This window comes from Hippichthys cyanospilos, chromosome 13, assembly GCF_059441005.1.
Source record: "Hippichthys cyanospilos isolate Australia breed blue-spotted pipefish chromosome 13, RoL_Hcya_1.0, whole genome shotgun sequence".
Classification (NCBI taxonomy): Eukaryota; Metazoa; Chordata; class Actinopteri; order Syngnathiformes; family Syngnathidae; genus Hippichthys; species Hippichthys cyanospilos.
In genome coordinates this window covers 4525803-4546777 of record NC_142381.1, presented here as the reverse complement: position 1 = coordinate 4546777, position 20975 = coordinate 4525803, and the positions used below count along the sequence as shown (strand labels likewise).

The window sequence follows — 20975 nt, the reverse complement described above, 5'->3', positions numbered from 1 at the left end:
TGATAACGCACGACCATAAATCGACGCGATATGATCTCTCCCGCACGGAATAATCACCTTGACCCCAGTCAGCTGTCCATCGCCGTCGTAATCGTAGCGATACTGAGTGGTGTTGGCGTAGGGCCCGATTTTCAGCTCCCTCTTCACCACTCGTCCCATGCTGTCGTACTGCACGGTCATCCAGTACATGAGGGAGCGGAAGATCTCATATTGGACCTCCTTGATGCGTCCGTGGGTGTCGAAATGCTTACTCAGCGTCATGACAGCTGTGGTGATAATCTGATTAATGTCGTAGTAAATGACCCCGAACTTTCCAAAGTGCTCCACCTAAGACAGACAAGTGTGCGGAACGTCATATGCAATCCAACATAGGTGTACTTAAACGTCATTTACAGCGCTTGTCAAAAGTATGGAAACACCCCGTTGCCCAACATTGTGAAATCGGATTGATGGAATTATTTGGTTCACAAAAAGTAATGATAATCAAGGAATATGTTTTGCAATTTGGAATATTTGAAGGAGGCGTCTTTTGCTCAGATGACGTCGTTGCACATATTAGTATTTTATCTGTCGGCTTTATATTGTTTTATGATCCGAAATGATTTTTAGTTCACAGCTGTGCATCATCAACTGTTACAATCAATCATCCCAAATCGAGTTGTGGTGTTATACATGGTGGCTTAAACAGAAATGAAAAATGAAAAACAAAACACATTTTTAGGCCAGAACTGGTACCTAAGCAGTACCATAATGAAAGAAAAATATATTTTATGCTTTTAAGGGTGATTTTTTGAGGGGGCTTTGTTGGATTCCAGTGCATGTTATTCACGGGATTTACGGCAATAGTATTGATGGGTAAAATGAAGCTTCAACTTTGCTCCTTGGACCAATTTGTTGTATTTTTCACACCTCTTGAGGACATGCTCTGTTCACCGTACTGCTGAAAGCGCTCTGGCTTACCATTTATAAATCTCCTTCTTTAAGCCAGTGCTTCTCAATTACTTTTTGCACGGCCCCCGTAGGGAAGATAAAACATTTTGCGCCGCCCCACTTGCTGCAGTGACTATAAATAAGATCAATATCAATATTATACCTAAAGGAAGTATCGCTAAATGATGAAAATTTGAAAGTTGAAGCTTCCTTTTCCCATCGCTAGGTGATAGGCTTGTTTGATCACTTAATGTATTTCAGACAATACGAATTCAAAGGCGTTTACAAAGTTTTGACTGGCACTGTTAGAATTGCGCATATTAATGAGCAAAGACAGTGACCTTGCCAGAGATTTCATCATATCTGTAGAGGTCCACAGGTAGCGGCGTCTCACTGATGACCGGCTTCATGCTTGCAATTCGAAAGCTGTTGTCGTGGTAAGTGTAGTCGAACCTCGCGTTGACCATGCCCTCCTCGCTGAAGCGATATATTTGCTTGTCGATGAGAGGGCCCATTTTCCGATAGCGGATGGTACAAGAGAAGCCGCCGCTCTGCAGATTGACCATCTTCAGCACGCCCGCTGTCTCGTCGTAGCCAAAAGTGACAGCTGTGCTGTCGTACACGATCTCGGACAGCTTGGCCAGCTTGCCGTATTTGTAGAGGACGCGGCGGCCGGTGCCCAGGTAATGAGTGGCCCGAGGCCTGCCGTCTTCGCTGAAGTCGTGGATGATGGAGGCGTTGCTCTCCGGCGGGTTGTAAGTGTTGCGGATGTATCCGATGGACACGTGCGTGAACATGGTGTGGCGGGCGACGCTGGGCATGGTGACAGCCGTGACCCGGTTTGAGGTATCGAATTCAAAAATGTACTGCTTTTGGCTTTGCAGCAACAGAACCATGGACTGGACAGAGAGAATTCAAAAATGTTCACCTTGTGAGGGAAGTATGGAGTAGGTACTTTTCGTTTAATAAAGGTGACGGCTGTACTTACTTTATCAAGGTAGCTGTAACTCCAAACCTTCCCGTCCACAAAAGAGCGAGACAGGACGCGTCCGTGGGGATCAAACTCGGTCTTCTCGCTCATGCTCCCCCTTTGCAGGCCAACAAGCTGACCGGTGGAGGAATAGGACACGTTGACCACTGCCAGGCTGCTGCTAGGCAACCACATGGCCGGTCGGCCCTGGGCGTCGTACATGATGCGTAGTGTAAACTTGCGGTGATCGTCGTAAATCTTCTCCGTGCGTGTGTTACGGTCAAAGTCAATGGAGAGGAGGTTGCGACCGTGCGCCTGAAGAAAAGTACACATTGGTCGGATAAATTCTCTCGAAATAGGTTAATGCAGGGGATTTAGAGAGGTTGGCCAAACTCACTCTTAGCTTCCTGCCAAACACCGTAATTTTCCCTTTGGCCTGCTCCTTACGCAGACGCCACTCGATGGAGTTTAGGCCATTGTCTGTGGGAAGTGTTATATTCCTGCGACCGATGGTAGGGCTGACATACCCCGCGAGGATGTGGGGCTCCGTGTGAAAACTTATGCCCATTCCATTAGCGTACATCACTCTCAGGGTCCCATTGTTGCACATCTGGTAGTTGTTCCTTACTTGGTCTTGAGAGAAAGAAAAAAAAAGGTACCAAGAATGATTGCCAGACAATAAGATAGAGAGTCCATTCCAGTATATGGCACAGCAAGGGATATACTGATGAATATTTATTTTTGGTAAACAAAACTGTGCTTGCATTAATTCACTGTTGTTAAAAAGCAGGCGCAATACAAGACAACTTTTAAGGGGATTTTAACTATCTATCGGACCGTTATTTTTTCATGTATATTTATTACCTTTAAAAACATATTTTGCCACTTTTGGTTGACTGAAAAGAACATCGTGTGCTCGGGTAGCGGCCAATCACGGCTCACCTCTTTTCTGGATTTGGTGATGTGACGGAAACTGAGCCACGATTTGTCGTTACCTGAGCGTATGTGATGTCATTGTGGCCAAAATTTGTTTTTAAAGGTATTAGATTGTGCGTGAAAAAAATGATGTTATCTAACTATGGACAAAATATGAACTTTTTATTGCTGAAAATGGCTAAATAAATTTAGAGCGCTTTTGATTTACTTTTTAAAGAGGTGCAAAATTATGTATGGATGTCAAATTCAGTATGAATATAGTTTGACTTATTTGTAAGATGTCCTCCTCTGGCAGTTAATTCACTGCTAAGCATCTTTACAATAAATATGGTTTTAATTTGGTTACACTATATTCCTCCTAAACAAAGATAGTCACTTGTTTGCTACAAACCTGACTGGCTCCTATTCTAACAATCTCTCTAGTATACCGAATAAAATCTGACATGTATCTCCAGCCTCCAACAATCCTTATCACCACATTGTAATGAATCTCCGGTAAACACAAGAATTGAATCAGATAAGCCCACGTCTAATGTTGATCTTAAATTCTCTCTCCCAGGACTGAAAACACACATCTTAATCACAGAGAAGTGACTGAAAGAGAGATAAAATTGTTTGGGGCTCAGAACAATCTGGCGGCTACGAAAGGGGAGGCATGTTTTTTTTTATTTTTTTTTTTTCATTTATAAAAGGTAAGGGGGATCAGCTGGTGCCTCCCTTTGAAACCCCACCATAAATGACAGTAATCCATAAGACCAATTTGTAATAAAGCTCCAGGCGCATTTTAACAATGCCTCAAACAGACAAGTGAATGTTTTTTTTCCCACTGACTTGGCAGCAACAGCCCTTAGATAAATCTTTTCTGCACCGTCTGCCTGAACAAGCCTGTAATAAAACAGAAGCAATGGAGATGGAGGAGGGGTGAAAGAGAGAGAAATGAGACCTTGAGGGCTGAGGAGAATTTTCTGCGCAGGAGTTAATGAAGAGAACGAGAAAGAGCAAAAGAATGGGAGACGGTTAAGTGAGTATGTCACCAGAGAGCTGCACCGAAAACCCACACAGGGTGCCGGAAACCTTAAATTACTTACAGCTCTCTGAACACATCTACCGTCTTCTTAGCGCCACACAGGTGGATCACTGAATACATCTCAATCGGATTCTGCCTGAGGCCTTCGAGGCTTATAGCACGCCGTTTGCTGTCACAATACTCACGTTGGTCGGACGGGGAAGTGGCAATTACTCCTAAGGTATAGCGGGAACTGCCTGAGAGCTATTTTATTCGTGTAGGATTTTTGGGTAACAGACCTTTAGAGAAGCACTATACACACACTTAATGAATTTAAATACATAGGGGAATCTGCATGACTATTGAAACTATTAAAGTAAATAGATGCCAGAGATATTTTTTTACTGGGCCAGCAAATTAATTAAAAACAATTCTGCATTTTCCCTCAAATTTATAGAACTCTGAGCTCAGATTTACTGTTCAAGTTGCATTATTCGCATCACCTTGAACCACGGTGTACGAGGCTTCGACAGAGGAGAGGTTGGTGATGACAGTGACGTCGTCGTCTCTGCTAGAGCTCTCGATATCGATGGTGATGGAGCGTTCAATCTCGCGATGGAGACTTGTCACCATGCCTGTAGGGTACGTCACATTGGTCAGGCGACCCTCGCTGTCGTACCTGGGAGAGGAGACAGGAAACACATTTGGCCTCAAAAAAACAGCTTGTACAAAATGAACGGATGGAGGACTTAAGCAAGCAAAGTAGGGCCCAAAATTTATTAATGGATTTTTTTAAGCAAAAAAAAAAAAAACAAAAAAAAAAAACAGATTACTGATTAATTAGCCGATTAAATAAAAAAATATCGTGAAAAAAATAAGGGCCATAATCGGCCAATTAATTGGTTGGACCCTAAACAAATAATTTGGCAGGCCTTTTAAAGAGACACAAAACGTATTTAGCCGTTTCAGCAGTAATTGCATGAACTGAAATAAATGTAATGCGTCCATAGTTAATTTAAGAAAGATTTTTCAGGTGCAGTTAATACAGGTATATGTAGTCAAATCGGAATAAAAAAGCAAATCAGAAAACTGGTGAGCCATTTGGTCATTACCTGATGCTTGAGTCAATGTTTTGTCAATTTGAAAGATATATTTTTAAATGCATTATTCGGGCATGAAAAATAATTGAGGTATTTTATGACTTCTAAACAATACTTTTAAGTTTTTTACTAATGAAAACGGGTTATGTAAGCAAAGTATCCCATGAAGTTTACGGCTGTAGTTTTGAACTTACCACTAGAGGGCAGTAAAATAACATGTAAACGGTGATGGAAGTGCATGTGATTTATCAGTGGTTTACAAAAGAAAAGTATCATAAGATTCCACTCACTGGTAAAACGTGGTCCATCCAGTCTCATCAGCTTTGGTGGCGAGAAGGCCCGTGTTGCCGCTGTATCCCATGAGAGCCACCTCTTGACCTACGGCCGACACGCTACGAAGTCCTCCGTTCGGGTCCAGCCCCAACGTCACCACTTGATTCTCTGGCAGTAGCACCAGTCGGAGCAGGCCGGCCCCTCCTCCCTGGGCCAAACCTTCTCTCCTCACTTTAACTGTATTGTTGCAATTGTCAACCAGACTTGCCAGTTCGCCATCAGCACCATAGCTGAAGTTATAGAGCGGCTCTCCAGTAACAAGACTGATAGTTTGAATGTGGAGACCTTCTCTATTGAATATATACAGCTCCTGCTCTCTAGGTGATGCCACCTCATAGCGCGCCCCGCCAGACCCTGCGTAAGATGGGCTTGAGAGGGCCGGGCCGGGTCGATTGGCTTGGACGGCTCTGATCCGAATGTTGTTGAGGTCCGCGATGAAAAGCGTCCCGTCCGGGGATACCGCCAAGGAAGTGGGAGAGTTCAAGCCGGCGTCTGGGGCATAGCCATCGTCGCCATAGAAGCAGTTGCAGTTGACGTCATTCTTGCAGTCACAGTCAGAAGCGGCTCCAGCCAGAAGAGAGATTTCTCCGTTGGTGCTTACCTAAAAGATGTGCGCCCATACCGTTACGATAAAACGAAAGATGAGCATCTAGTGTTAGAATGAAATTATTCAAAAAACATTCATAATAGTAAGTGTCATTCTCAAGAATGTGTAAAACAGTCCAGATGTACCTGCCGAACTCTGTTAATCTTTTTCTCGTCAGTCTCAGCTATGTAGAGAATGCCGGTGTGGGACAAGGCAATGGCTGTGGCGCTCTCGAGAGCAGCGTGGATTGCCAGTTTGCTGAGACTGTAGTCGATCCCGGGCACTTGGCAATGCATCGGCCGACCTGCTATGATGCTTACCTGGAAGGACAACAATGAAAACCTGTTGACAGCCTGGAACGCATTAACTCCAGAAATATATCAAATTCATTTGTGAGGTGGTCCCAGATTTGCTGAGCTCATGTAAAGTCATTCTGAATTTAATCATAAAACCTCGTGCACATCAGTCAGATTTGCTTTTTATTTGGCTTTTTGAGGATTTTTTCAAACACATTTTAATAAATCCCTGGCAAACACAAGAATGGAATCAGATGTTGTTATTGTAAAAGGACGCAAGCGGCTTAGAGAAGAAGATAATACAACGCAATTTACCCAATTTTAATAGCCTCACTCCTGTGTAGGGTTGTCACTGTAGAATATTTGGAGAATCAATTCTTTTGTATCCTACAGATTAATTGAACAGTTGGATAAAATTTAATTTCGCGTTAGTGTGTGTTACAAATGCATTTTCTGTTCCATTCAACGTCTGTCATATCTAGTCATAAATATAGTATTCACTAAATCACTAAATCATATAAGTCACATCCTGCCTAAAACGTGGCTGAAATGTGACGCCGCCATCTTTTTGTGAAGGTAGTTGTCGATTAATCCATTATTTTGAAATACTTTCTTCTGAAATTTATGTGACAACAAAGCCAATGTCAAGATCTGCCAATTGAGCATGCTGCTTTGTCATTGCTCATTTTAATATTAGTCCGTCAATAATGAGTTAGTTTTATTTGCTGTGGTGGTAAACTTGCCACGATTCGTCGTAATTGATTCATCTTTAAAATAACGGCACTCTTAAAAAAGGTCAGTTGTTATTGGTTTTATTATTATTTCAACCTAGAAGATATCATTTCCATTTTTTTCTTTTGGTAAAGCTGAATAAATAGTAAGGCATCCACATTTTATTGAGTGTGACCTTATAGGTTCCACTGAAGAATATTTCTTGAGCAAACCAGTACAATGACCACTGCTGAATAGATAGCAAAATTCAATACACAGGAAGAAAACCAAATTCACATGAAAGCCATTTTGTGGCGGTGACAAATTGGTTTTGGAGAAGTTGTGGCACAAACCTGATGGTTCTCAGTAATTCGCAGAATGACATTGTTCTCCAGAACATAGAGTGAGTTGTCCATTGGATTCACTGCTAAATCCGTGGGCCACTCCAGCCTTACCTAGCGAGCAAATACAGAAGTTTGAACATCAGATAATCTACAGTAGAGTATATGCTAATGATGACGATTTGAAATGATGCCAAGGTCATTGTTTAAAATAAGTGCCGCAGTCTCTTTTGATCCAGTCATTTATCCATAGACTCTTTAAAGGTCTCTAAATCAGAACCCTAAATCACCCGCCGGCTGGCTGCAGTCCACACAATTGTCATAGCTCAGCACTCACAAAGCTGTTAGATCATCATCCATCAAGCCATCACCTCTCGCGTCTTCTCCACTTCTGAGCGACTTACTTACCTGGCTCACATCCATGCTAGTGTCACAGCTCAGTGGTCGCACGGCAGTCAGATCGTTGGCTCCCAGCAAAGTGGAGATGATGCCATTTTGGTCCACCTTACGGATCATCGTGGCATCCACAAAGTACATGAGCCCATTTTTATCCACGGCGATCCCTGCGAATGCAAGATGAGCACCGTGAACGGTGACTCATAACTCATAATTCACAACGGTATGAAACATCTTAAGTCAATTAAAGCTCATTTTTTTCCACCTACAGAAAACGGATAGTAGCCAGGACTGCTGATTCTCAAAATTTCTCACCGGATAAGGAAGCCAAAGTGAATCAACGCTGAACTTTTTTGATAAGTGTTAGTTTTGAGATGAGTCATCAACTGAGGAAGGGAGCTAATGCTCTTCCCAAAGAAAAATTCGAGACCGCAAGTGGCTTTTTTAAAGCCATTGACTCTTTTCCCACCACCCGCTTTTTTTTTTTCCCCCACATTTGTTCCACTTTTCCAAGTGATGCTGTGTCAGCTTACTATTCAAACAAGCGCAAGCATTCAGGTGGATTCGTTTGTTCTAAGCAAGCGCGCTCCAAAATATCTTCTTGGCACGTTGATATGTAGGGCCAGATGGGGTCACGGCAAAGCGTAAACAGTAAGTGAGAAACAAAGATAGTGAAAGAAATAGAACAAATGCAGTAAGCAGAGAGAGTGTGTACAAGCAGTGGTGACAGGTAAGGGTGACTCATTCTCTCTTTTTTCTCTCCAATCAGCTGTAACACACACAAACACACCCGTGAACCCATTACAGTATACGCCACACACATTAGTGTCACTCCAGGGAACTGTGACGGTGAGACACCCTTGACAGTTTGGTGTCACTGTTCATAGATATGATAATCCACTAAAATTATTCCATGGCAGTATTAAAATCTTCATTAACCTGATTTATGGCCTGCTTTTGTCATCACACTGTTAAGGACACATTGTATGGAAAAAAAAACGAAAAGAAAACAAAACATGAAAAACAAGAACAGTAAGATCATCAAGAGACCAGAAATATTGCCCAGGGCATAAACATTAGTCTCCGACTGAAAATCAATGGTCAAAACATTATTAAGTTGTTTTTGTTATCCCCAACTATATATAATCTTGATCTGATCATAAATGTGAGCACGATTCATGTTAAATGGAATTGGGATGCTATATACTTTTAAAATTTACTGTCAGTGAAAACTACTGAATCATTGGATTAAAAAAAAAAGTTATATCAAAACAAAACAAACTAACCCTAACCATAGAAAAGAACTACCATAGCAGGGGTAAGGAAAAATGGCAATAATCTGCATGTATTGTGCCCGGAAATGATCGACACAATAGCTTGCATGAATAAACGCCTTTGCTAAAGTGAAAATAATGAAAACCATTACCCGCAGTTATCCTCATTCATCATTTGATTACATACACATCTGAAGAATGAGATCAATCAGAATAAATGAATGTAATGGTGTCTCTGTAATCATGACTAAATATATCGTTTGCTAGCTCCACATGGGCTCATTGCACTTCTGCTGAGCCGCTCACCTTTTGGGCTCATAAGTGTAGCTTCAGTGGCTTTGCCGCCATCGCCACAGCGTTCATCAAAAGGCAGGCACTGCTCTCCAGTTCCAGCCACAACCTCAGCATTGTCAGACAGCAGGCGGCCGCCTGTTAATGAGCGAATGCGATAAATCCGTCTCGAGTTGGTGTCTGAGATGAACAATGCTCCGGATAATGGATCAACAGCCAGGAAGTACTTATTGGTTGGATTATTACTGGGGGGGAAAGGAAAAAAAAACAGTGATCATGTGAGGGAATATTCTAAACTTTATATTTTCAGTCATGATTTAGTACAAAGATCTTTGAAAAAATGGTCTCACCTGTGCCTAAAATCTTTGTTCCTTCAAAGAAGAAAGACAAAAACAACACCAGAACAATATTAATCCAAAACGAAGAACTATAAGCAGAACCCGCCAATAATTTTGCGTTCTTCATTGAATGCGGTGCTTTTACCTTAATTCGAGGATCCCAGTGGTGTTCATGGATGGGAAAACCCTGCGTACAAAGTTGAGGTCCCCTACGTAGAGACTGCCATCGATACCCATCGCCAAGGCAACTGGCGCGAGCAGTTTGTTGCCATCCGCAAGACCGTTACAACTGGGGCATGAGATGCTTCGTCTGCGACCATTGCCCATGATGCTGCTGATGACTGGAGGCTGCTCTGTCACAAAGATGTTTTCTCCGCTTCCTTTGTGAAGAATGCCTGCACATGCAGATCATAAAGATCAGAAGTTGATGCATCAATGCTTGCACACACACACATCTCTGATGGATGGAAAGTTATAAACTATTATTGATTTAATTAGAGAAACTAGCTAATTTATTTATGCTTTGCTTTCCTCTAGGACTGCCCCTGCATTCACATGAATACATAATTGTAAAAATGTAGTATGTTGGGAAGTAAAGAAGCTAAATTCAACCGCGATATTGAGTATACGCTAGCAAAACTCAACTGTCTTTAAAGGGACACTGTGTAAGATTTGACCGTTTTGTGTTACGGACAGCAGGTGCTGCATTTATCATTGTCCGTAGCTATAACAAACATGGCAGCCTCCAGGAAGTACAACCCCCCTTGTAATATAATTTAGTGATAACTAAGAATTGTATTGTACGGCTCCCGTCGCTTTCAGTGGCTCTATTGTTAACAGGGGCGTATAGCATAAATTAGCAGCTCGCTAGCAGTGCTTTAGAGTTCCATATTAGCTGGTGAGAGCAGTCGACTACTTTCCAAGGCAGTCCGAAATCTTGATATTTGATTTGAATTTTCCAGAGGCTATCCGAATAGCAAAAACACTCAATTTGCCCTAGACCAAATGCAAACTAAAATGAACTTGGAGACAAACTCTCCACTCAGTATGCTTGCATACTTACTGCTTCTTGTGTTGAGTATATGGTGCTTATCCAGCGACCAGCCGCCTAGATTAGTGGGATCCAGTTCAAAACCCTGCAGGATGGCGGTCCTTTTCTCCCACAAAATAAGACTAGCACATGACTCATACTCGTAGCCCACAGACACTGCATATTGCAAAAATAGAAGAAAGAAATAGAAGAAAGGGGTGAGACAAAATGATGTAGCAATAACAAAAAATAAAGCTACACCTCTACCCCCCCAATCCCTTGAGGCTTATTATGCTGTTAATCTACAATACAAACCAAAGCTAGTTAGCACATGTACCCAACTCTGCATTAACACCTTGCTAACACTCTCAAATGCTGCTAAATCAATCGGAAAGTGTGTTAATTGGGCTGATTACCTGGAGGACTTTAAAAAATACAGGCAATAAAAAACAAACTATGCACATATTCACAATCAAGTAGTATCTGGCTCAGAAAAGAAAACTGATTCAAACGGTGGAAGTTTTGCCTAATTAAGCTGTTTTTATGACAAGTCCAATGGCATGTACCTTATAATAGAAAGTATTATAATTGTGGAAAGAAAAAGTGTGTTCACACACTAACCCCCATTTGCTTCTCAGAGCGTGGGTTGTTTTTAACACCTCTAACCTTTTTAGTGCTAACAGCAGGGGTGTTATAAGCGGAAGAAAAGTAAGACAGAGCCTATGATTGACTGAGTCCCAAGTAAACACGTTTTTTAATGTTGCTACTTTGAAGCGGCAAGGCCTAAAGTTACAGCTGGTGTGGCACCCTCTTCTAACAATAGCATACCTGCTTATAACCGCTAGCAGGAAAATCTCCTCAAGCACAAAGATGCTTGATAGAATTTGACATTCGTGGAGGCACAACGAAGTGAGAGGTTTTCCTAAACAAAGTTCTTTAATGACAATTGTCAAGAGCGATACTATCTGTGCTTTCGTGAGCTGACAAGTGCTTGTGAAAGCAGAATGTAATATCGGCGAGTACTATGCATGCTACGCCGGTCCTTAACTGCTAACTCACTCTGATGGCTAATAACCCTTCTTGAAAGTTCCAGCTGACTGGTTGAACCAAATGCAGTCAATGAAAAACCGACACAGGAAAAAAAAACACTTAACTGTGGCTATACCGCAGAGTAAATTGAGGCTGAATTTCTGATTTATAATCTCTCTCCGGGCTCCCTAATTAGAACTCTCTCACCCTGTCATAGCCAGCGCGCTATTACCGGCAAAGTTTCTCATCTTCTCTTTGAGAGCAAGGTCTGAAAGAAAAAAAGACTTTGCCCCTTACAGCTAAAATTTATTTCGTCTTCCGGACTCACCAACGGCCTCAGAAAGCCCGTAGACCCTCTGCCCATAGGCATCCGTCTTATCCCAGATGTAAGTGTAGGCTAAATTAGGCGAGGCGTGGAACCACTTCTGAAATAGATGTCCCTCCACTGCGACCATGAGATGAACTTTGAGCAGACCCATGGACACCACGGCCGGGGTCATGGTCACCTTGAGCAGGGAGCGGTAACCCTGAGTCCTCGAACTTAGGTAGCACAGTTTTAAACTAGTGCCAGGCACCTCGATCTGCTCATGCAGCACCTGAAAGACAGAGAGAGGAGATGACAAGAGAAAGGGATTAGGGGGAGGGTTTTGAGAGAGGGGGGAGTAATGAAGGTCACGGTTCCACTGACGGCTGAAGGACAGAAGCAGGGAAAATATAAGGAAATAGAGAAGGAGGAAACGAAGGAAAGAGGGAATCTATTGAAGCGAAAGTAGAAAGAGAGCCAAAAAAGAGGAGCGGGAAAAGAGCGAGGGAACCAGAAGGAGGATTAGCCGGCTGCCAGGGGTCAGTGGTACTGCACCTGTGTCTCCGGTATGATGGGTTTCTCCCCTGGCTTGGAGCTGAAGAAGGAGGAGAGAGGGGATGCAATCACAAGAGGATCAGGCCTGATGAAGCCACTCAGGTCACAGCCAGGGATTGTGTTCTCTTCTGTCTTAAGCACCACAGTGTCCATAGCATAAAACTGGCTCCAGGGCAGCCACACGGTGCGCTCCTGGCTCAGGAAGGGGGCGCGTTCGAATCGCAGAGTCAGTGACGCACCGCCATTAGCTATCAGGTCAAACCTGGAGAAGTTTTGCAAGGAGAGGACGGGAATGAGGTACAGATGGGGAGTGCTGCAGAAGATGAGATGGCACACGGACTCATACAAGACAATGCTTCTCCTTCTCTTATACAAAAGCTTTAGGAATAATTCGACAAAAGAAGCCTGAAATGAAAAGGGGAGAAATCAGTTATGCTCAAGTCTAAAACAAGGGACTGCACAGACTGGGTTTTTATCTTTAGCGTTATGTCAGCTGTCCTTGCTGAGAGTTCACGAGAAATGCGAATTTCGACAGCAGATACTTTGATTGTTAGGACAAACGACAGGAGGTGTTTTTCTAGAAGTGTTGTGAACAGGTGACTCCTCTCAAGCAACTGCAAAAGAACAGCGTTATTTTATGACACGTTTACTGAAGCCCATGAAGCTTCCCCTGAAAGCCAAGGTCGCCGTTGACACGTTACGCAAGTTTGATGTTCGGATGTTTCAGCTTAAGTTTCATCAAAGTGAAATATTCTGCAAAGAAAGCACTGATGAAATTGCAGAGGGAGAACAATGTTGAACAAACCTAAGGAAAGAAAATCAGAATTGGCCTAATTTATGAATGGAGGTCACTTTAAAGAACCAATGAATCTTAATGTGATTCAGCACTCCTGACTTAAATTCAATTCAACTTGCGGGAACTGGTCATCCCCATGTGACCCTGAAACCATGCTGGAAATTGTAATTTCTGAAAAAGGAAGGGAAAAGAACTGTCAAGAGTTAGTTAACAAATGAATACAAATGAAAACAGATGCAAATTAAGAAGTAGCATACTAAACTATTGTTATGTTGTAGGGCATGGGAATAAGCACAGCTCGGGATGACATGTTTTATGGAAGTGATTACAGCAATGTTGATTGACTTCACTCCCAAATGAAAATTACTTTTAATGAGAATATTGATAATGATGAAAATAACAAGAAAATTACGTTTGAAACTCTTCTATCACAGATGGTTCACAAATGTAGTGGATGTACAGTATTTTTACATGAAATTATAATATATGATTATAATGCCGTGTTCCTTTTTTGGTAGACCTTTCACATAGCTCTCGCCTTGTTAAATGTGAACGTATTGTGTTTTTGAATTTTGCCAATCGCATTCTGATGATTGAGAATCTAATGTCATTGAACTGAATCTAACCTATGTATTTTAATGAGGTAGCTTTGAGTTCAAAAAGGATGTCTTGTGTACATACATTCCATCCTGTCGCGTCAGCGTGTATCCGTAGTGGGGGTAGTTGACAAAAGACACGTTCACCCCCACCAGAGGCGTTCCATCTGTCGTCAACACCTGACCCCGGATAAGAGATGCCAAACTGGAAAAAGACAAATAAAAAAAGACCAAATGAGAGAGTCGTCGTTAATATATGAGCCAAGCCATTTATCATTGATGTGATTAATTGCTCCATCTTTCAATTAGTTAATATGCCCTTTCATCTATGTCACTGGTTTTTGACCACTTATTAATTAAGATAAAATCAGCAGCCCCTCCGATCGAGATTACTTCCTGTCAATCTCATAAATACACCATGACAACAGTGATGAATATGCATGGGGGTAAACACACCCTGTTTTTTGTTTTGTTTTGTTTTTTAGATTTACATCAGGGGTTGCATATTGAAGGAGGAAAAATGCACACAAACAAATATACAAACGTCATTTATACATTTAGAACCCTTTACCCGGTATGTTGATTAGGAACGGAAAAGGGAGACATGCTTTTCGCTATGTTTACAGGATGTGTTCACGGAAAACGCCCAGAATTCCGTCTTTGTACTTATTGGCCCAAATTGCAATCAAGAGTGAGTGTCTTCTCAACTGTAGTCAAATGTATTTTACTTTTTGGAACGTTTATTGCTTACTTCTATTTCTTATATTAGTTATATCTTACATTCATTATCTTTTAATGGAGATAAAACAAACACGCAGAAATGTATTTTGGTGTCGAGGTAAAACCTTCTTTTCAAATTCTAAAAGTATACTGTGTGTGTGTGCGTATGTCTATACACACGCACACAAAGTATATATCACACAGCATGCATGTGTTAGCATTCCCAGATGAGAATGAGCGAGCCTTCTCAAAACTGCAGAGGCTCTTGAACTCCTCTGCTTTGTCTCCTGAAAGATATTAATTTATGAGCACACATCTTGAAATCAGGATTATCCAGTAGCCACACTATATCATTGTGAAACCTTAAAGACTGGAGGTGCTCCACACATATACTCGTGGGACTATGAGGGGTACCGTAGGTGTTACTTCCTGTCAATCTTACCCTGTGGCCATACCGGGAGCTTCTTCTGTACTCCCATTAGACCAGTGAACACACTTTTTGTTGATGTATCCACTGAGGTAATTTGTCTCTTGTCATCTCGTCTGATGTAATATTCATGGACAAAAACCACTTGGAACTGTACAAAAAGCCCAGGATGGCTTTTTCTACCCTTTTGCCAATATAATCAGGTGGTCTGAGAAGGTATGGCCTCAAAAAGGGATTTCAAATCACATTTCCCTTAGTAGTACAATTTGATTCCATCTGGCGTAATAAATATACCCACCCTCATCCACCACTACTTATCAAAAAATTAACAATATGCACTCATTCACATTCATAGAAGCAATCACAGTGATTGGTTGTGGTAGGCTGGGGCCAGGCAATTTTTTTTTTTTGTATAGGTTGTCTAAAAAAGGAAGCCAAGTCAAGATCTTTCTTTGAAATATGTTCCATGTGGCTCTTCTGATTCCATTTTGAAATTTCACTTGACCCAACCCAGAAAACAGATGAGGCGCAACGTTTGCAATGCAAGCCCGAGGGCACTTCCATGTCAATTTTAGTTGGCAGCAGGGAGCGTTGTAGGATCTAAGTGCCCTGAGATGAATGAAAACAGGTGGATTAGTCTGCTTAATTCTTATTCCACTAATTCATAATTAATCAAAATATCCCACTTTGATCATAGGCGCACATAAAACATAATATTCCGAGGAAAATGTATGACTGGAAATAAATACAGAATATAAAGAAAGTAAAACCCTGATATAGACTGAGAGAATTAAATAAATTCCAAACAAATCCAAGTTAATCAACTGAAAGCATCTCTTTCAAGGTTGACTTCCAATGATCTGCTATATTTGGCGCGGTAATTTGGTAAAGAAGGTGCTGTGAGAGAGATATCGTTTCCTTGTCAGGATGACTACTCCTGCTCTTTGAATTTCAGCGTGTAGAGGGGAGGTACAAGTTGAACCTCAGCCACTTTGCTCCAAGAGAAAACATTTAAAGCAGCACTGGCATCTGATTAAAATCCCAAGGAAAAAGACCTAGTTGAAGAGATTTCACATCTTTACTGGCTTGGCAATTCCTTTGGGTCTCTCAGGAGAATGTGACGTTACCGAACCCTTTTATCTGATCAGGTTTGTTGCGTCTGTGCCCGGAGCGGAGAGATAATTTTGGACCAGGTGGACCACTTTTGGACCACCTTTAACACCAGGTGTTTTTGATTGTAGTTTTCCTTAAAAATGCATACAATTTTTTTCCCTAATGAAACACATTTTTATTCCAAAGATGAGTATCATCATGAAGTGTGTGGTTATAGTGCAAGACCTTCAACTCTTTATAAAAAATGAATTATCTCCTGATCAGTGTTTGTACTTGAGAGTTTTTACCTTACCTGGAGTTGAACGGGTTTTCTCCGGGTATGACATGAGTGCCATCCCGTGACACAAGCATCCTGACGCGGTCGTAGAAGGAGTTGACACGGGTCTGGGACAAAGGGATCTGTTGAATGACTTGCAGAGGATCCCGGGAACCCCGACAGAGTGGACTGTTTTGACAGGGACTCTGGATACAGCAATCTGGGTCCATGCAGTCTGTAAGTCCATCTGAGAGAGGCATACGCCATAATGAGCCCGGGAAGCAAAAGCTGCACTAACTAAAAATACACTGTAATGAAGCTCCCACTGAATGTCTTTGAAAAATTAATTAAAATTGACCACTTAACCATGTCTTCAAATGCATCTTAATTTCATGATATATGATATATTACCTCCCGTAAACAGTTTTTTTGGCATGTAAATCTCCATCCCTCCATTTGTTTTTTTACTGCTTGCCCTTGTTCACCTCCTTCGTTGTCCTTGTTGTCGGCGCAAGAGGTCTCCATGGCAACACTGCACCCAGGGCCCCTCCAACCAGTCTGACATTCACAATGCCAACTCTGCTGTCCCATGGTGCACTGCCCATTCCCATTACATAGGTTAGGACAGCCATCTGGATAAGGTAAGGGCCATGATAAGAGAGGTCCAGGGAGGTGGGATGATGAAAGAGAGGCAGGATGATGCTTTTTTTAATTAAAAAGACAAACACATGGTCTTATGCATACAGGCATATGCTCACGCGCTTTTGAAGGACTAAAGAGTTTCATAAATAACTCAATGATAGAATCAGATAAGTACCTATTTGTTCAATGATCAATTGAATTCAGCAGGCCATTTTAATATGCATTTTACTATGTGTAACTGTTGCCAAGCAATCTATCAGTCCGTCCATTCATCTCTCCTTGAATGAATCCGTGCATGTAATTGGGATTTTGATGGCCTGGGAGGAATGCTTTCAGATGGGACAATGCAACTGTATTTGATTAAATGCGAGTATTTGCATGCATGTGTATGCATAAATGGATGCATTCTGCAAAACAGTTTTGAGCTCCATGACCTAGGGCTTTACAGCCAAGAGTGTTTTGCCACTAGCATTGCAAAACTATCATCGGTTTAACAAGATTGGGTGAAAATCAGACATTCAGAGCAACGAGGACTTTGTATAATTCAATAGGGATTGTCAAAGCATGAATAATGAAAACAAAATGATGACAACGAGGGACAACAACATCAAAAAGCTCCACTATATACATTGCGTCCTAAACCTAATGTGTGCAGAAAAACAATAGTATTATTAAAAAAAACACACACACACAAACACGATAATGAACAACGTGAAGACTGTCATGTCATTAGATTAAAATATGTAATTACAGTCATGATGCGGTATGTAAACAATTTCAACATACCTACGTAAACATAGCGTATTTTTCGGACAATACGGGGCATTCAAATCCCTAGACTTTTCTCAAAATTCGACAGTGTCTTTTATTGGGTGCGCCTAATGTCTGGATGTTGAATTGAAGTCTAATAAAGTTTGACTTATTTACTGGACTAGTTTGAACATTAATGTGCCTTGAACTCCAGTATGCCCTGGATATAGAAATTTCCCAAAAAAGACCTTTTCATTTAGACTGTGCCTTGCAATATTGTGTGTCTTAGTGTATGAAAAATGTAAAAACTTGCAAGCTTCATGAAGAAAGTTCAGCAAATCAGTTTCTGCTTCGGCCATGTCCAAGATTTTGAAGGGAATGACACACGCAGCTTTTATAAGCCAAGTTCATGCAGCAAAATGTCAGATGCATGCATCTTTGAAAATACCAAAAGTAGTCTAGCACCAAGCACCTTTGGGGCTTGCAGTCTTACCAATTTTCAATTTGAAATTCTTGTCGTATGAATATATTTGGATAAAAAAAAAAAAAAAAAAAAAAAAAAAAAAAAACAAAGGCAACAATACAAGCTTAAGCAACAACTCATTTAGCAAAAGAAAACTATTTTATTTGCACATCAGACAGTAATGTATTTTTGCTTTTCTCCAAAACAGCATGCACCTAACAAAAAATGCAAATTAGACGTTTTTCCTAGTTTTGACTGAAAAATATGTGTGCCACATTCTAATCATTGAAGCAATGGGAAAAACGTCGTGCCTCTCAATGACAATGTTTTCTCCAACAGCAAAAAGACTCAAAGAACTTATCACAGCGATTTCCTCAATAAATAAGGAAACAAAACTGGCATTTCTATCCCAAGAGAGGAAGGCAAAGACGAGATTGACCGATAAAAAAAATATGCGCACGCACACCGGCGCGCTCACTTACAAACTCACACACGCACACACGCGCACTCGAGATATGAGCTTGAGTAGTGTGACGGCACAGAGTGAGAAGGACAGACTAACTGAATGAGAGATTATGAAAATGAAATGCTTTTCACTGAGTCCTGCTCTGTAGATTAATGAACACGTTTTCACTCAAGTTGCAGTATAGGGTTTTGCCCTCTAACAAATCTCTATGTCAATAAAGCCATGCATTATGAATATAAATAGTGCAATCTAACCCGTGGCAGCAGCTAAATTAACAAGCGTTTCTCCTAGATTGGCATTCTATCATATGTCTAAAGCACCAGCAGATGAGAAAAAGTCAACAAAGGACTCGGAGAAAGATAATGTGCCAGCTTGTTTGAACAAGAAATAATTTTGTGGACAGATTGGGCGGGGAATGGTTAATGACTGTGTTTTTTTTTAATCTATAATTATTACTAGTTTCTGCATCGGCGGACTGTTCGTGATTATGAACCATCGGGCTGAAATACATTGTTCCTCGGCATTGTACTCAAAGAACAAAAGCAGTTAGCAGTGATTGCCTATTAAATGCGCTTGCCATTTAAAGCAGTGATACTTATGAAACAACTAGACAGGACAATCCATAGCGGCCATTGATCGGCTTTCCTGGGCAGGCCAGCATGGGGATCCTCTCTCTTTAATGCCAGGCCTCAGTCAATACCCACTCATACTAACTAGAATAAAGTGGGATTTTCAGAAACTATTAACTCCACCCTTCCCGCTAATGTAGTCGTTCCCTGAAATCCCCTCAAAAGAGGACGAAATTGCCTCTGCTTATGGGTTGGCACACCCATACGTGTGTGACTTGCTGTGTGTGTGTCAGGGAGCGTGAACAAAGAAAGATTTTTTTTTTTTAAGGAGTGGTGGAGATGATAAGACAGACCGATAGAATGAATCAGAACAAAGTGCATAAAAGAAAGAAAGTTAAACTTTGTTTGGCTTCACCTTTTCTAAAGGTCAGACACTAAAGGTCGTAAGGATGATTTCAGGGATGCGGCATAAAAGGTAAATCAGATAACACTTTTACAGTGACATTCTAAGTAAGCTATAATATATATCGTTCACCAATGAGGTTGAATTTGCTTTTGCTTTCTTTGTTCTAGTAACGGTTTTTCCTCCGCCTTTAACCCTGACCTTTAGGTTTTCTTTCCTGGACTGGCTTTTCATAAGAGCTTGTGCATTAAGTGTTGAATTTGAGAAGATGCGCTCTGAAAACACGCAATGCCATTGAGTCTAATCAGTTCAGCTGTCAGGCTCTACTAAGATGCACCAAATTTTTAGGCCCCAAAAATTTTGGGACAAAAATGACAAATATATATGTTTTTCGGTTTGCAGCCAAAAGATGATTACCGTAAAACTAAATTTTGATAGTTTACCTAATAATGCATTGACTAGTCATTTATGTTTATAATACTTAATCAAATAACTTGGGTTCTAGCTTCCATTCTAGTAAGTCCATGAATAAAAAATAAATATTAAAACCTTTTGTTATACATAAATATGATACTATTTGCCACAAAAAACCTGCAGCACATTAAAATTGTCCTCTTTAAACAGGCACACTGAACAAGACTAATAATTAGGCATAGTATGTCGTTTTATTTCATATTACTTATTTATTTCCGGTGTTTTGATTTTTCACCAAGTATTTCTCAATTTCGGTTTTGGCATTTTTACAGAATTCTGATGCATCCCTAATAAAAGTGATTGTATTTGGATTTGTGGCTAAGAGCGCCCACCATATGCTCAGAAAATACATTTATTAATTACTCTAGCACGAATGACCATGAAAGGTGCCGCACATACAAAGGCACACAGACACTTTAACAGCTCTGTAATTTTTGCATCAGCAGCCTATGAAATTTTTCAATTACTTCAAATGTTCTTCACGGCTTTCATCATTTTGTCCTTCTGTGAAGCAGCATAGCTCCACGTAATACATGACTCGAATACCGGAGCCATTTATTAGTAGATTCCTGCGTTTGTGTGGCCACACTCTCACATGCATGCACATCCGCACTTTCACAGCACAGCGCCTCGACGCTGCCGATACCGCGCTCGGCTCTACGGCACCTCGCGTCTGGGCTCAATGACAGCAGACTCCTGCAGTAGTGCACTGCGACAACAGGGAGTGCACTGCATATCGGGAGTCGTCATTGAGGCCGGCACCCTTAATCTACATACAGATAGCACCACAGATTCTACGGAGCCAAGCCAGGCCAAGAACCCACAAATGTAGCAGCTAGCTTCTACCACCACAGGCTAATGAAGAAAACACCAG

General features: G+C 41.3%; 1 protein-coding gene across 3 annotated transcripts in view; it reads right to left on the bottom strand.

Moving 5' to 3' along the window:
• Positions 1-20975, bottom strand: part of tenm2a (teneurin transmembrane protein 2a) — a 179858-nt gene that overhangs the window by 4165 nt on the left and 154718 nt on the right. For all 3 annotated transcript variants that reach the window (XM_088430698.1, XM_088430697.1, XM_088430699.1), the window contains 18 exons: positions 16820-16966; positions 16371-16581; positions 13904-14023; positions 12427-12688; positions 11896-12163; positions 10572-10715; positions 9654-9903; positions 9521-9541; positions 9186-9415; positions 7618-7772; positions 7222-7323; positions 6008-6181; positions 5233-5876; positions 4346-4521; positions 2298-2533; positions 1919-2215; positions 1272-1829; positions 58-327 (listed from right to left, as the gene is read on the bottom strand). In XM_088430698.1, the coding sequence (XP_088286824.1) occupies positions 58-327; positions 1272-1829; positions 1919-2215; positions 2298-2533; positions 4346-4521; positions 5233-5876; positions 6008-6181; positions 7222-7323; positions 7618-7772; positions 9186-9415; positions 9521-9541; positions 9654-9903; positions 10572-10715; positions 11896-12163; positions 12427-12688; positions 13904-14023; positions 16371-16581; positions 16820-16966 (4265 nt within the window). The remainder of the gene's footprint in view (positions 1-57; positions 328-1271; positions 1830-1918; positions 2216-2297; positions 2534-4345; positions 4522-5232; positions 5877-6007; positions 6182-7221; positions 7324-7617; positions 7773-9185; positions 9416-9520; positions 9542-9653; positions 9904-10571; positions 10716-11895; positions 12164-12426; positions 12689-13903; positions 14024-16370; positions 16582-16819; positions 16967-20975) is intronic.